Below are 15,526 nucleotides of genomic sequence, written 5' to 3' on the forward strand. Positions count from 1 at the left end.
TCCAACTGCCACATCAGTGCTAAACATTTACTTGTTGGTACTCTTTTTCATTTATTCATGCCAGAGGTGCAAATACACTATGGCAACGCACATTTGCAGAAATCAACTGAAGAGGCGCTCGCCATAGTGAGAACCAGCGAAACTACTCCTCCAAAACAGCAACTGACTGAATCAACCAAGATTAAAAAACAAGAGGGAGGTTCGCGAGTGAGCGACGTAAAGATTCACGTTCTCCAAACATTGTCACTCCTAAAGAATCGTCCCTTCCAGAGAACAGTGATTCAAAAAGAGCCATGACTCCTGAAGAACCACGACTCCCGAAGAACAATGACGAACCACGACTCCCGAAGAATCATGATTCCCGAAGAACCACGACTCCCGAAGAATCATGATTCCCGAAGAAACACAACTCCCAAAGAACAACGACTCTCGAAGAGTAACTATTCTCAAATAATATTCTCGAAGAGTAACTATTCTCATTTCTAGTGAACAACGACTCACTCACTCATCCAAAAGAGTTAGTCAGAAGAGTTGGCTCACTCGCGAGTGATACATCACTAGTATATGCACCTCTAAGACGCACACAAGTAATAGAAAACACTGACTCGAATAAGTCATATCTCTTTAAGTGCATTAAGTAGAAAGTTCATTAGATATGAAGGAAACTTGTTGCATAAAATATTAATAAATAGATCAAGATATTTAGAATATTTAATGCATAGTAAATATTATACATTATACGCGATTAATGTAAAACACTGATTGAAATTAACAATAAAGCATAATTTGGAAAAATAAAGCATAATGTGGGTTGCTCTAATAGTTACCCTTAATATTAAAGCTAATTTAGGTAAACTAAAAGATAGTATTAAGCTTGCAGGTGAAAATCAGTTAAACTGGACAGGAAATGAAAAAAATACCCATCACTTTTCTGCCTTCAGTCAATGTATTTGAAATCAGTCTTTTGTCCTATCAATGTTAAAACTTTTTGTGATTACATTAGCGTGACATAATGATACAAATGATCGTTTCTCAGTAAGAAAACTTAAAAAATCTGGCTACTTTGTGCTGTAAATATGCAGCTGCCAATTTGATATATATAATCGGCTAAAACTTCTTGTGTGGTATGAATTTACAAAGATTAAACTCCTTTTATTTTATTTTTTATGTTAATACAATTCTAACTCCATGTATAACAGAACGGACAGTCATGGAGCCCCATACCACGCCACGTGCCTATTATTTCTGTGAGTCCAAGAGATACAGATCACTTGCTAATAGAAACTTCTACGGATACATAATACTATATACTTGTTTGCTGCTGCGCTTTTCCCAAATAAAGCAATGTATTTCTGAGCAACGCTTTTATGTGTTACATTATAGACCAAAATAAAACAGGAGCAGTTGCTCTCTAGTCTTTCTATGGTTTGCAAACCTTGTCGTGTGCTAAATTATGTGCTAATATTGTATGGTGATGCAATGTGAATATATATATATATATATATATATATATATATATATATATATATATATATATATATATATATATATATATATATATATATATATATTACAAGATCGTCTATGTTATTAGTACAATTACTAAAAAGACGGCTTCTCTGCAGGAAAAACGGAAATTTTAGCTTTCTCGACTCTATTATTATTATTAGTATTAGTATTAGTATTGAAATATCATCTTTGTTTCTCTGTAGTGGATTCTACAATTAAAAAAAGTCTGTTTACAACATTGACTACTTGGGAGTCCTATATTCAGTTCGAGCTTGCTGTCTTTATTGCTTTTCGAACTGACATTTCATTGATAGCTAGTGAATGTAAGTTATGTAATCTAACACATAATAACGGTCATACTGGCTGCTTAACTTCCACATCGTGTTCCCAAACGTTCCATCTTGTTCACGTGTGTTGTACTTTTTACTTAAGTTCAAATTGGTAGACAAAATATATATATATATATATATATATATATATATATATATATATAGTGTCATAAACGAAGGAATAGACACAAACTCATATTTGTTTTTGCATAGGATTTTGCTTCATCCCGTACTATGTTTCGAAACTCCACTCTGATAATCATGTTTTGGTACACTAAAATAGTTTTTATATTGAAGCATTATTTTCGTGTTTGCCCCTCATTTTTAGTCTTTTTTAGGGTTATCCGCGATTTTCCCTCTCCGCGGTGCCTTTGCCACCCAATTCCGCAGATAAGCTTGATTGTATTATTTCAAAATTATTATTTTCTAGGTTAGAAGTACTTCAGAAGAAACGTTTCGACGATTCTACACGATGTTCTGCTTCGCTTGTTATCAATGATACCCTTGCTATGAATGGTGAACAGTTGTCTGTGTTGACTCTGATTCCAACCCAGTGGTTATACTTAGGAGGATTGCCTTCGACAGTAATAGAATTTCCAGAGCTAATGGTGACATCCGGATTCACAGGGTGTATAGAAAATTTACAGGTAAGAAAAAATTTTGCAAATGGTGGTCCATAACGACCCATACTAATTTCACTCTGCACAAAGTCAAACACAAAACTGGAAACACAGATAATTGAAAGACTAACAAAATAAATTATATTGCTTAGTCTATATTGAAATATTGTCAATATGATTCACTTAAACATAAATATGGAGCTATTGCTATGCTAGTCTGAAAGCAAAAGGGAATTAAATACACAGTTAAAATGTTTAATTCAATTTAGATTTTGATTATCTTTGGCATAATCATAATGAGGAAACATTTAGAGTTCACACGATCCACAAGTTTGTGGGAGCAAGACAGGGTCCACAGGGAAACGTGCCGAAGAATCGGTTGTGTACCTTCCTGTAACTAGGAAATCAATAAACATAGATCAATAGTCTAAACGTTAATTCATACAGAAAGCCATGTCTTACACTGAGATTATTATGTTGAATCTTTCGTCTGTAACACGAATATAGGTAGAAATTATGCATATTTTAAACAAACTAAAGCTGTTGTACTTTTATTTATTTACCTATAACTTCGTCGGTCGTAGGTCGATGGTCTAAACATAATTTTACTTAGAAAGTATGAATGTTGTTAGATCACATAGTGTGTATCTAACAAGTACAGAAACGAATAAATTTGACATTTCCGTAGAGGGCACAGAACATTTACACACTTCACCCTTAATCACATAAAATATCAACAATAAATTTACGCACTAAAATGGAGAGGACACGAATATCATTAATGGTAAAATATTCAAAAAAGAAGCAAAGCAAAATCTAGTCTCAAAATAATATCGTGCAGACGGTCTTGTCAGCCCTTGTAGCTCGCTAAAACAAAGAAAAACTTGGGGATTCGAAATTGACAACCCCACCTCAGGATTTTGTAAGTAAAAAATTTAGAGCAAAAGGTAAACAGCACTTACCTGGTGCAGCTGGTGATCCTTCATTGATAATCCTCTCGGTGTGTTACAATCCATCCTCTAAATTCTAGCGTTTAGGCTGTGCTTGCCCTGATGGCTTCAGACAAAACTCCGTCACTAAAAGTACTCGAACAACAGAAGTTTTATACATCAAATGGTCTCAAATGAAAGCTCTCCTAGACAACAAATTCATCGTTCCCAGATGAACGAAAATAGAAGCATATTTTAGAACGTATTGCCTCTCTAGCATGGGCAAGGTCGGTGCGCCGAAATTTTGACTTAATAAGCAAACTTCTTTATTCCATGCCTAATGTCGGAGTATTATCCTGAGGACATGTTCTTCAGTTTTGTTGAAATATCACGGTAATTGAATTTCTAGTTCAATGAGTCGAAAGTAGCATGAAGTACATATAGACTAGGATGACCAAGTCGTCAACTAGAAAAAACGGGACACCTTTATTTTTGGATGGGTTGCCCCCATAAAATATTTTTTAGCTTCTCTGTTCTCTCTTTCTCTTTGTATCTATCACAAAACAGTGCAAATTTACAATTTTTCGTTTTAAAACCTATTGAAAAGGTTGTGGAATTAATTAAATAACAAGTAACTATCAGCAGCTAACAAAAAATGTAAATATAAAATAATGAAATATTTGAAAACATTACTGAAAATATATGAAACATTTATCAATTATTAAAATGAGAAACATGAGGTATGTTCATGAGAATAATGTAATGCAAAATATGAGTTCATTTCATGAGCTAGATTTATGAAAATACCTAGCTGTTGTCCTAGTCATCTTTAAAACTTCCTTCTTTTCTAATAAGTTTACAATGTTATAAAAGTTACAACAGTCCATTCTGAAATTGTACTTGAAGAATTGCAGAAAGGGTCTCCACTACCATCCTGTTTCTTTCGTCTGTCCATTGAATGTTTATGAGCGAAAATATTCTTTCAGTATTGCCATTATGAGCAGGGATCGCAAACACATATTGGCATATCTTTAAAATTTCAGAGTGTTGTTCAGACCTAGTATGCGTTTGAAAAACAAACCCACTTCTCGTGGTACTGGAGGGATTTTTTTAATCTTCCTTTTTTCCACTCCTTTATATTATTACTAACAAAATCCTTCAACGAAGCCACTTGATCGAAAAGCAAAGAATCATTTATTTCAATACTTTTCTCTGAAGTAAGCAACACTATCTTGAACCTGTCCCCAACTGAGGATGTTCTATAGTATCCATTTGATATTGAAAAAGTAGAGAACAATACACCCCATTTCCTTAGATATTCAATGCAAGTTTCATAAAATTCATTAACTTCATTTTTGAAGTTGATTTTGTCTTGTTGCATACTTTCATTCCTTTAAAGAACGGATTCTACATTAAATAATAAAAACTGTTCCTCTTTTCTTTTAGACGTAGCTTTAAGCATGCCTTCCAATACATCATTGACATCCATAACACATATTTTTGCATTTCCTTTCAATTTTCTTAACTCCGTGGTGGAAGGTACTAAGCTGGTTATGGATAAACTATAGGTATGCTTCACTTAAAGGATTATTGTTAATTATTGTCTAGTCAAATCACGGAAACATTGTACTGTACTGATGACAGCGCCTCAATCTTTCACCACCCAAAACAGAGCAAAATCAGTTGAGTTGATGTTGAGTTTAACGTTCCTTTCAGCAGCAAGGCTATATGAGACGTGGACCTATTGACCACAAAGCTCCCACCGGGAACAGAATCCGGGGCTCCCACGCCAAAGGCGCGTACGCTAACAGTTTAACCACGAAAGAGCTCAAGAGCAAAAACAGGTTACATTTGTTCATAAGTCTTTCAGTCCCTTGCACTGTCATTTGCGGAAAGTCTTGTAGTGGGAAGACCTGGGAGGGGAAGCAGTGCAGCCACCACATCCATCATCGCAAACGTCGTAATGATGTTGCTCAGTAATTAGACATGTTCCAATATAATCACATAGCTTAGTATATAATATAAATTAGGAAATTTTAGCAATTGGAAAGTTTTTTGTACCCAATGTAAATACGGGACATTGTGGTGTCCCGAGAGATTTTTTTTCGGAACACAGGGAATGGTTGTGTAAAAACGGGACAATCCCGTTTTTACGGCACGGTTGGTCACCCTAATGTAGACTGATGTCAGGTGAGGCGATATTTAGCAATGCAGATAAAAGAAACAAGCTGTATGTTTATTCAGCAAGAAACACATGGAAAAGAAAGTCAATACAATATAGGAATTCTTTTATATCTGACAATGTAAATGAACTGTAGGTTATACAAAAATAATGAATATTTAAAATATAATTTTAATACTGGTCTAATCAAGAATATGTACTGTCCATAACATCAAATGAATAATGCTTGTTGTTTTCACAGAATTTCAGTTCAATTTCACACATATCCAAAAATTCTTAGTATTAGAATTATTTCGAATACACAACAATTTTCGTGTCCAATTACGATATATTCAAGGCGTTTTTCCATAGTTGCATCAGAATTTCTGCAACAGAATAAAACATTCAGATTACCTAAACCATATGTTACAGCCTCACACGTTACGTCTTCGAACGATGATACTGTAGACTTTAAATTTTACATATTCAGGATATCACCTTTCCAGATTCCCTAAACGTGGATTCCTGAATATTAACGGTGACCAATGACTTCATACTTTTCTTTCCTTCTTTTGCTAGTTATATATACACAACCGATTGTGACTGACGTAATTCCAACGGACTTCAAGGAAACAAATAATCTCATCTAAAACTGAGGACGACAACTATACATACAAAGTAGACCAGAGCGTATGAGAAATATCACACCATTAAAGCATCTAGAATTCCACATTAACAACACAGGTAACATTTATCATTGGCGCCACAAGCATGATTACTCATGAAGAATTCAATACACTTATATTTACATATAAAAGGGTTCGGCATTTACTTCGCTTGAACTAACCATTCACAAGGCGGTTTCCCTCCATAGCATCACCATGACTATTAACTTGGTTAATACACATGCTCATATTTCTCATCTATCTATTAAAATGCTACAATAGCAATTAAGAGTGACTGAGCTCCAACCTATAACTTTAGCATTCAAACCTTTGATATACGGTTATTTGTGATTTCACGTTTATAACAAAGACAAATATTTTTAAAAAGGTGTACTTTAAATAAATTACTTAAAGAGATTTTTTTCACAAAGTTTGTCCTTTTAAATTATTGTTCAAAGCCTTTGCATTTTAATAAGCCTTCTCCGAAATAACTGCAAATGAATTGTGCTGCCATCTCTGGAGTTTTTTTAAACTATACGTTTGTGGACGTTTATATGTTTGTGGCAAATCCTTTCGACAGTGAGATCTTCGAAACTACAGGCTCTAGAAAGATGACGTTTTCACTGATCGATTGCAAATTTTGCGTAGATTGTCCAGTTCTAACTCAATATTTTTTCTAAAAAAGCCACTATTTATTTATTACATTTTTACGGATACACTGAAAGTGTTGAAATTAAAAAAAAAAAAAAAAAAACTACAGCATCTTATTCTACCTATTATACATTCCAACACCATATAATCGTATATAGGGGCTCGATATCTATCAGATGTTTGTTTCATGGCCAAATTATAATGAAAAACGAAGGATAACCATTTCTCCATCTAAGTTGAATCTTTATTGCTTGGAGTGTTCTGCCGAATGAACACCATATATCACTGACATTATAATTGATTGTATGTGTAATTTATTAGCTTACTTTAAAATGTATAAAATGATGGTCATGCCTATTGTTCTGTATGGTTGCGAAATATGGTCTCTTACTCGGAACGAAGAACATAGATTGAAAGTATTTGAGAACAAGATCCTGAAACGAATATTCGGACCCAAGAGAAACGAGAATAGGGAATGGCGGAATCTTCATAACGAGGAAGTACATAATTTATACGGTTTATCCAACATTGTTAGGGTCATCAAATCTAGGAGGCTCAGGTGGGCAGCTCATGTAGCCAGGATGGAAGAAAGAAAGAACGATTTCAAAATCTTAATGGAAGACCAGCCGGAAAACGACCATTAGGAAGATCTAGGTGCAGATGGGAGGACAGTATTAAGATAAATTTCGCAGAAATAGAAACACAAAGTAGAAACTGGATCTAATTGGCTAAGGATAGAAATCAGTGGAGAGCTTTTGTGAACGCGGCATTGAACCTCCGGGTTTCATAGGTCATAGAGTTACTTAGTTTATGTATTTGCTTATTACATACTACATGCAAGAAGAAAGAAAACACAGATCATACATGAATTAAAAACTGCAACCGAAAGTAGGCTCAAATCTTGCAAACGGTACGAGATATTGAAAAAGTAATCGAAAAAAATCTCCCCTTTACGGTATCTCTTGCCGATTTTTACCGACTTCTTTCACTTGTGTCTGCAAAGGGACATGTAGAGATGTAAGGAATGACAAGGAGATTCATGCTCATATATGAATGATGCGCTGTGTAAAGAGCGCAGGTTCAGCTAGTACTTTGTTAATAAACTGATTATAGTTTAATAACTACCAAGCATATCGTCATCATCTGCAAGTTTCTGGGAGATGTAGTATCACTGGCTCAATAAATTACTCAGTATACATATTGGTAAGAAACATCGGGTTGCGTGTGATGATGATGTTTACTCTGATGTCACCTTTAATGCCTGCCTTCAGAGTAAAACTGCAAATGCTACCGACACTAACAGCAGTAACAACACGAAAGATTTGACGATTTCTAACCTGGGCAAGATATTACTGTCACTAAGGTGCTCGACACATATATTAAGACGTGTTCCAAGAGGTGCTCGTTCAACGGTGGCTGACGCACTCGCAGAGGTGTTAAACCATATAACAATTTCAAATGATGCAAAAGACTGGATCAACCTTTGCCTATTTCCATTTGTTGCTTTAAGTGTTCCCAAACAATCAGATAAAGTTAAGAATCTAACTACTTGGGTGAAGCAGCGAGTTCGCCTCTGGTGTAATATTGGCCATGACGCCTTAACCTGGCCTTCGACTAAGATGAACAAATCTCGATTAAATAACAAATTTCTTAATTTGAAGGTTGTAGAGAATAAACTTGCCGATGGTGACATCCGTGGAGCAGCACGTCTTTTAATTTCTGATGATACGGTTGCTGCTCCGGATACCTCTGTATTGGAGACCCTGTTGTAAAAACATCCTGCCCACCCTGGCAATTTCAAAGCACTGGATCTTCCTGATGGTCAACACACTTTTCAAGGAGTTTCGACTATGGAGATTCAGAAAGCAATTAACTCCTTTCTGTCAGGCAGCGCGGGAGGTCTAGATGGGCTTCGTCCTTCAATTCTTAAAGACCTTCTTTCTTGTCAAATACTGGAATCGAAGGAAAAACTCCTAAAATCCTTATGTGATCTATTTAATTTAATAATTTCTGGAAAAGTACCAACGGAAGTTCGCCCACTGTTCTTCGGTGCCAAACTTACAGCGCTAAGAAAAAGGGATGGTGGTATTCGTCCCATAGCAGTTGGAAATGTTTGGCGCAGAATATCGGCAAAAATTGTATGCTTTAGAATACGTGAGCCATTTAAGAACTTTTTATCCCCCCATCAGCTTGGTGTTTGTGTTCCTAATGGTGCCGAGGCAGCTGTTCACGCAGCCCGAGTTTATTTCTCTTCTACTCACAGTGCTACTAAGGCGATTGTAAAATTGGATTTTCGTAACGCATTTAATGAGCTTCGCCGGGATACTATGCTTGCTGCAGTGATGAATAATTTTCCTTCAATTTATCCATATGTTTATCAATGTTATGCTCAACCAAGTGATCTGTTTTTCAACGAAAACACTATTTCTTCTCAGAGAGGTGTACAACAAGGTGATCCCCTGGGCCCAGCACTTTTCGCTATAACCATTCACTCTTTAGTTAAATCACTGGATACCGAATTAAACATTTGGTACCTAGACGATGGAACAATTGGTGGTGAACCCGAGATAGTTCTTTCATTTTTAATAGAAATAAATAAGAAGGCATCACTTCTTGGCTTGCGTCTTAACTTTTCTAAATGTGAGGTGGGTTGTCTTGGAACAGATGAAACCGCATTCGAAGAAATCTTTAGAAGATTTAATGAGGCTGCACCAGGCATACGCCCTCTAGCAATCCAGAATGCTTGTCTTCTAGGTGCTGCTCTCACGTCGGAATCACTTACTGACGTGCTATTGAATAAAATATCTACTTTAGAATTGTTCTTGTCTCGACTTCCCTCAATTTCAGCCCATTCAGCATTTTTCCTTTTACGAGCATCTTTATCAATCCCTCGCTTAACCTATTTTTTACGATGCTTTCCATCTTGGCATGAGAGTTCTTTGCTGAAAAAATATGATACTGTCCTGAAAACAGGGCCTTGAACCAATTCTGAATTGCTCCTTAAATGACAACTCTTGGACACAAGCATGTTTACCTGTTGGTTTGGGCGGTCTTGGTATTCGACGAGCTGTGGATATGGCGATTCCTACATTCTTAGCGTCATACTACGGATCTCTGCGTTTAATCGAAGCTCTCCTTCCACAGGGTTATTGTTTGGACCCAGGTGGTTCAGTTCAAGAAGGCTCTAATAAGTGGGCAAACTTAGCAGATACAAGCCTTCCGGAGATTAACAAAAAGTGTTATTAGTCATCTTGGTATACACCAATTGCATGTGAATAAGATAATCATTTGTTACAATCTGTTGTTGCTCCGGAAGATAAAGCCAGGCTTCTTGCTGCCTCGTCTCCCGAAGCGGGTGCATGGTTGATGGCGATACCTTCTCCGCCTTTAGGCCTTCATTTGTCAAATGAAAGCTTTCGAATTGCTGTAGCCTTACCTTTAGGCTTAGCAGTTTGTGAGCCTCATCGCTGTCCAGCTTGTGGGGATGAGGTTAACCAACGTGGCCTGCATGGTCTTTCATGCATGAAGAGCGCTGGTAGATTCGCCCGACATTCCTCTGTAAATGATATAATACTACGAGCCCTCAACACAGCTGGATTTCCTTCAATACGGGAACCTTCTGGTTGCTGTCGTTCGGATGGAAAGCGACCGGATGGGATGACACTGGTTCCATGGATGAGAGGTAAATGTTTATTGTGGGACTTCACATGCGCTGATACAGACGCTCATTCAAGTCTCCCTCTATCAGTATTGATGCTGGAGCTGTTGCTAATCGCAGTGAAGCTGAAAAGCAAAGAAAATACAACAACCTTCTCGAAAAGTTTGTTTTCACTCCAATCGCTATTGAAACAAGTGGTGCTTGGGGTGCAAGAAGTCTTGAATTCATTAGGGAGGTAGGAAGACGCATTTCTTATGTTTCCGGCGAAGTTCGCTCCACATCCTATCTAATACAGCGCATATCCGTTTCTATCCAGCGTGGTAAGGTGTCGTCGGTCCTGAGCACTTTACCACCTGGCAAAGAACTGGATGAAGTGTTTATACTCTGAGGGACTATTGTTTTTCTTTTGACGTTATAATTATATAATTATTTCTGATTTAATATTTCTTGTTTGCGACTTTGTTTTATTTATATTGTTTATATCTGTTTATGTGTATTACTATATAATTTCTTTGTAAAAAAATATTCTAAATTTTAAAAATTACTCAGTATCGAAGATTAAAATGATAAAAGAAGAATTATAGCTTATTGTAAGGTGAGATCGAAACATTTGAGGGAGCCCTGAACTTGTTTTACTCGTACATATTTTCTATCGTATTCATTGCAAAATTATACTTTACAATTCTTCACAAACACCTCAAATTGCAATAGGATAAGTTTTAATTGCTTTTAATCAATTTACAATATTTATATCTTTCATAATATTACCAAATAACTAAAAACAGTATCAGTTAATTCGTAACTAGTATATAACATATTAGATATTCGACGACAATCTTTCTCTATATTTTCTCTTTTTCTTCTTAACGTTAAAAAGGGAAAAAAGAAAGCATAACAAAAGAGTGGGGAGCCCTATATCGTGCAAATGAGATGCACGGAAATAAGTCGTGAGTGGGAACCCTTCACCCCTGGTGGGGGATATTCATGAAGCTATCGGCTTATGTCTAATTATATAGAAATATATAATTCATTTCTTACTTTCGAACATACAAGGTTCAATCAAAATGAAAAGACTTTTATATCGGACTTCCGAACGAAAATAAATAAAATAAATTAAATACATGACCGTGTTCATTATATATAGAATTCCCAGTCACGACCCCCTTTTCAGTTTTATTAAAAAATAGAAGAAGAAACGAAGAGAAGAGAAAGATGGGATAGGAGGAGAGAAAAAAAGGGAAAGTAAGAAGATGAGGAAATAGGGAACCTGTTACTGGATATTTTTGAGAAATATGGTAAAGGAAAGTGGATAATTATCGAATTGGGATTATTTCCAAGAGCTATTGGGTGAGTATTTGGTATTAAGGTGATCAAAGGTAGACACATGTTAACCCATACCCCCAGACCTAGATCCATTTAACCCTAACTACCTAATTATCAACTACCCCAACTATGATATTAGTGTCAAATCCGTAGTTTTTGGGTCTTTGGGATAAGCAGTGACATTTCCGATGCCGTTTAAATCTAAATCCATCCCCACAACTTCGGGTCGGGGAGATATATATATAAATATGACTGAAAATTACCGATATTTGTGTGTCGAATCCATCGTTTTGCTTGGTCGCTGAAATAAACAGTAACACTTCTGATGCCGTTTAAATCAAAATTCATCCTCATAATTTGGGGGAGGGGAGGAGGAAGAGGCGATCACATATAAATGATCGAAAATGACCAATATTAATGTTGAATCTATGGTTTTGGGGGGTCCTGATGTAAACATTAACACTTTCGATGCTGTTAAAATCCAAATTCAGCACCGCAACTTGGGGGAGGGAGAAGGGGTGGATATATAAAAATGATCGAAAATAGCCGATACCAGTTTCCAATCCATAGTTTTTGGGGTGACTGAGATAAACAGTGACACTTCAGATGCCGTTTAAATCCAAATTCAGCCCCCATTAGTACTCCTAAAGGGGGAGGGTGACATGTAAAAGTAATTGAAAATGATTGATACTAGTGTCGAATTCATAATTTTTGGGGTCCCTAAGTTCGTTGGAGACAATTGTGGTGCCCTTTATACCCAAAATGAAACGTATTCTCCCCGTGCGAAAAATGGGTATTGTGGTAGTCTAATAGATCTAATAACGAACGGAAGTATCACTTAAGTTCTTTAACATATTTGTCGCTGCTCAAATTTACGCACTTGTGCGATGTATGTGTGTATATGTAAATAAGATCATCTCTCTTCTTGAGTGTTCGAAAAATATGCAAATAATAAGGAGGGATTTTTTAAATCAGAAAACTAAAAAGTAAAATTAAAACCTTTTGTTTTAACTATTTTTCGTGCTAGCAAAATACATTGTATATATGCTGCAGGCACGTTACACAAATAAGATTAGCATCAAGCGAAGAAGTAGTTATTAAATTATATTTTCCTGGTTTTGCCAATATTTCCGAACAAAAGATTTTTTCTAATGAGTTAAAAATTTCCGGAAATTTTACACAGAACAAGGAAGATACGTATATCCATAAAATGGATATTTGATTTTAACATACTGGTATTAACTAAAATGATTCTGGCCCTGTTATTTTAACATTTCCTTGCCATAAAACGGTAACTTTATAAGATTACTGAAGATAATTTAAATGCGTCTATATTAATTAATCTAACTACGATCATATTTGAGTATCTTTTGTAGCCATAACTCCATTCTATCACGGTGCTAACTTTAAAGAAGTGGTGCAAATATATTTGTTGTCACAAAATTTCCCTATTCTAATTGAAGAAACGTAACTACTCAATGATCTTAACTGTAAACTAGTAAATATAAAATAGATTTTATTTTAAAAGCATAATGTAGTAAAATATTCGAAAATTTCAATATTTCCCAATTGTTCCGTTTTTTCCAAGCTCAGGAAAAAACGGTAAAAACTGTTTTTTAAACCCAAAATTTCCGTTTTTTTCAGGCCTTTACAACACTAATCGTGACATATATATATATATATATATATATATATATAGGACAGCACCATATATAGGATTTTGTATCTAATTTATCAGAAAAATAACATCTTCGAATATTCTTTTATTTTAAAGCTCTCGAACTGTTTTCAGCGGGGCACTTCTTCGATTTCAGTGTTTAATGAAACCCGCCTTCAAAATATCCATCACAACAATTACCATTTTGAATCATTGTTGCCGGAACTTCGCAATACTAAAAGATACCTCTAATTATACAACGGGTAAATAATAACATATGAAACGAAAATTTAAAAGAACAAAGATTTAAATCCACTGTCCTATTTATAGGACAAGGTGACTGAAAGGGTTAAATCAAATAATAAAACGAACCCTCACCAGTATAGACTGTCCTAACATTTTAGAGCCACCAGGAATGTATCGGAATGATAATAAGCGGCCAGGCGGAATTACCTTGACACGTTGAAAAAGGGGCCAGTGTCTAGTACGGGATGTAACATATGTAGATAAATTTGCCCCATCTTACTTAAAGGAAGCGGGAAGTGCAGCAGAGACAGCGTGTATGTGGAAACATTCTAAGTATTCAAAACTTAAAGAAGATCATATTTTTATTGAGTTTGCCACGGAAACAATGGGTGTTTTTAGCAGAAAAGCCAAAATGTTTTTGAAGAAATTAGGATCAAATTTAATTAACAAATCAGGAGATCCTAGAAGTGGTTATTTTCTGACACGAAGGATAAGCCTAGCCATACAGAGGCAATGCAATTAGCATATTAAACTCCTTCCCATCTTCACCCAAGCTGGACGAATTTTTTTTTTTGTCTAAAATAAATATAAACGATGATTGAAGTTAAAAAAAAAAAAGAACTTCATGTTCCATAATAGTCTTCAAATTTAGTCCAAATCGTAAAATATTTAACAGAATGATCAATCTTCGCACGGGAAGCATAAAGTTTTTTTGAAAACATTTGAAATGTACCTAGATACATACAATTTTGTGTGGTTTCAAATACTGAAAGTTGCTGATTCAGTGAAGTTAGTTATTGTCAAAATATGTAAAATTAGTTAATGTCTAAATATATATTATTATTAAATTAAATATTTTTCTTATTTCTCCGGGACGGAGCCACTCAAAGAGATGTCGGAGTTTATATTTCTGTAATGAAACAAATCTAAAATTCATGAAAAATTTTGCAAAAAGTTTCCAATAATATTGTTCTCATAGAAGAAAAAGAAAAGAGAAACATACAAACAGCAAGAACGAGAAACATATAAGAAAAGCAAGAACCAAAGCAAGAAAGCAAGATAAAGACAAGGATATGTTAACAAAAATAGAATGGTTACAAGCAAGAAATCAAAATACAATTATATATTGTCTATTCTGTTTGTGTTATTTATATTCTTTGTATAAATAATATAAATATCGCAGCCCATCATGATTTTTACCTCCGAGAAAGTAATATGTGATTCTGAAAGATTTTGGTACGTAGAAAACGAAAATGATAATTTTTGCACATCACGTCACAGTTCTGAGATATTACATGATATATATTTCGCTCTTACATGTAATTTATTGAAATGAAGAGCGTCAAGTAAGCCAGTCAATAATCGAAGAGTGGAAGTTTAAAACAGTTTGCCATAAGAACATTGTGCCTTTCAAACTCCTCTCATTTCTCTCTCTCTTTTTTTTTTTTTTTCAAATAGATACCAATCATAAGCAGTGTAGCCAACAACGTTAACAATAATATCACTAAACGTACTGCGAAAAGTCTCTAGAAACCTTAATTGTAATGGAAATAATGCTAGTTTATTCGTTGTGCATTTTAAAAGTCTCTAAATCTTTAGTTTAACAATGTTAAACGAAACAAATATCGTCTCTACAATATGTTATCAAATCGCTAGATTTAGCGACAAAATCCCTAATTAACAACACTAATTCTAAGTCCTTTAGGTTATAAACATTTCATTTATTTGGGCACTCGCGTTGCATATATATTACTTATGTTTTTTCGTTTCTATAGCCC

The 15,526-nt window shown here is 35.1% G+C and overlaps 1 protein-coding gene across 4 annotated transcripts in view; it reads left to right on the forward strand.

Moving 5' to 3' along the window:
* eys (eyes shut) overlaps window positions 1-15,526 on the forward strand; it is a 1,117,243-nt gene that overhangs the window by 449,408 nt on the left and 652,309 nt on the right. For all 4 annotated transcript variants that reach the window (XR_014132762.1, XR_014132763.1, XM_081769320.1 and 1 more), the window contains exon 10: window positions 2,269-2,485. Coding sequence is in view for 2 of the 4 variants with exons in the window: in XM_081769320.1 (XP_081625446.1) it covers window positions 2,269-2,485 (217 nt within the window). In the remaining 2 variants the exon portion in view is untranslated. The remainder of the gene's footprint in view (window positions 1-2,268; window positions 2,486-15,526) is intronic.

Source organism: Thermobia domestica, chromosome 8, assembly GCF_964235325.1.
Source record: "Thermobia domestica chromosome 8, izTheDome1.hap1.1, whole genome shotgun sequence".
Classification (NCBI taxonomy): Eukaryota; Metazoa; Arthropoda; class Insecta; order Zygentoma; family Lepismatidae; genus Thermobia; species Thermobia domestica.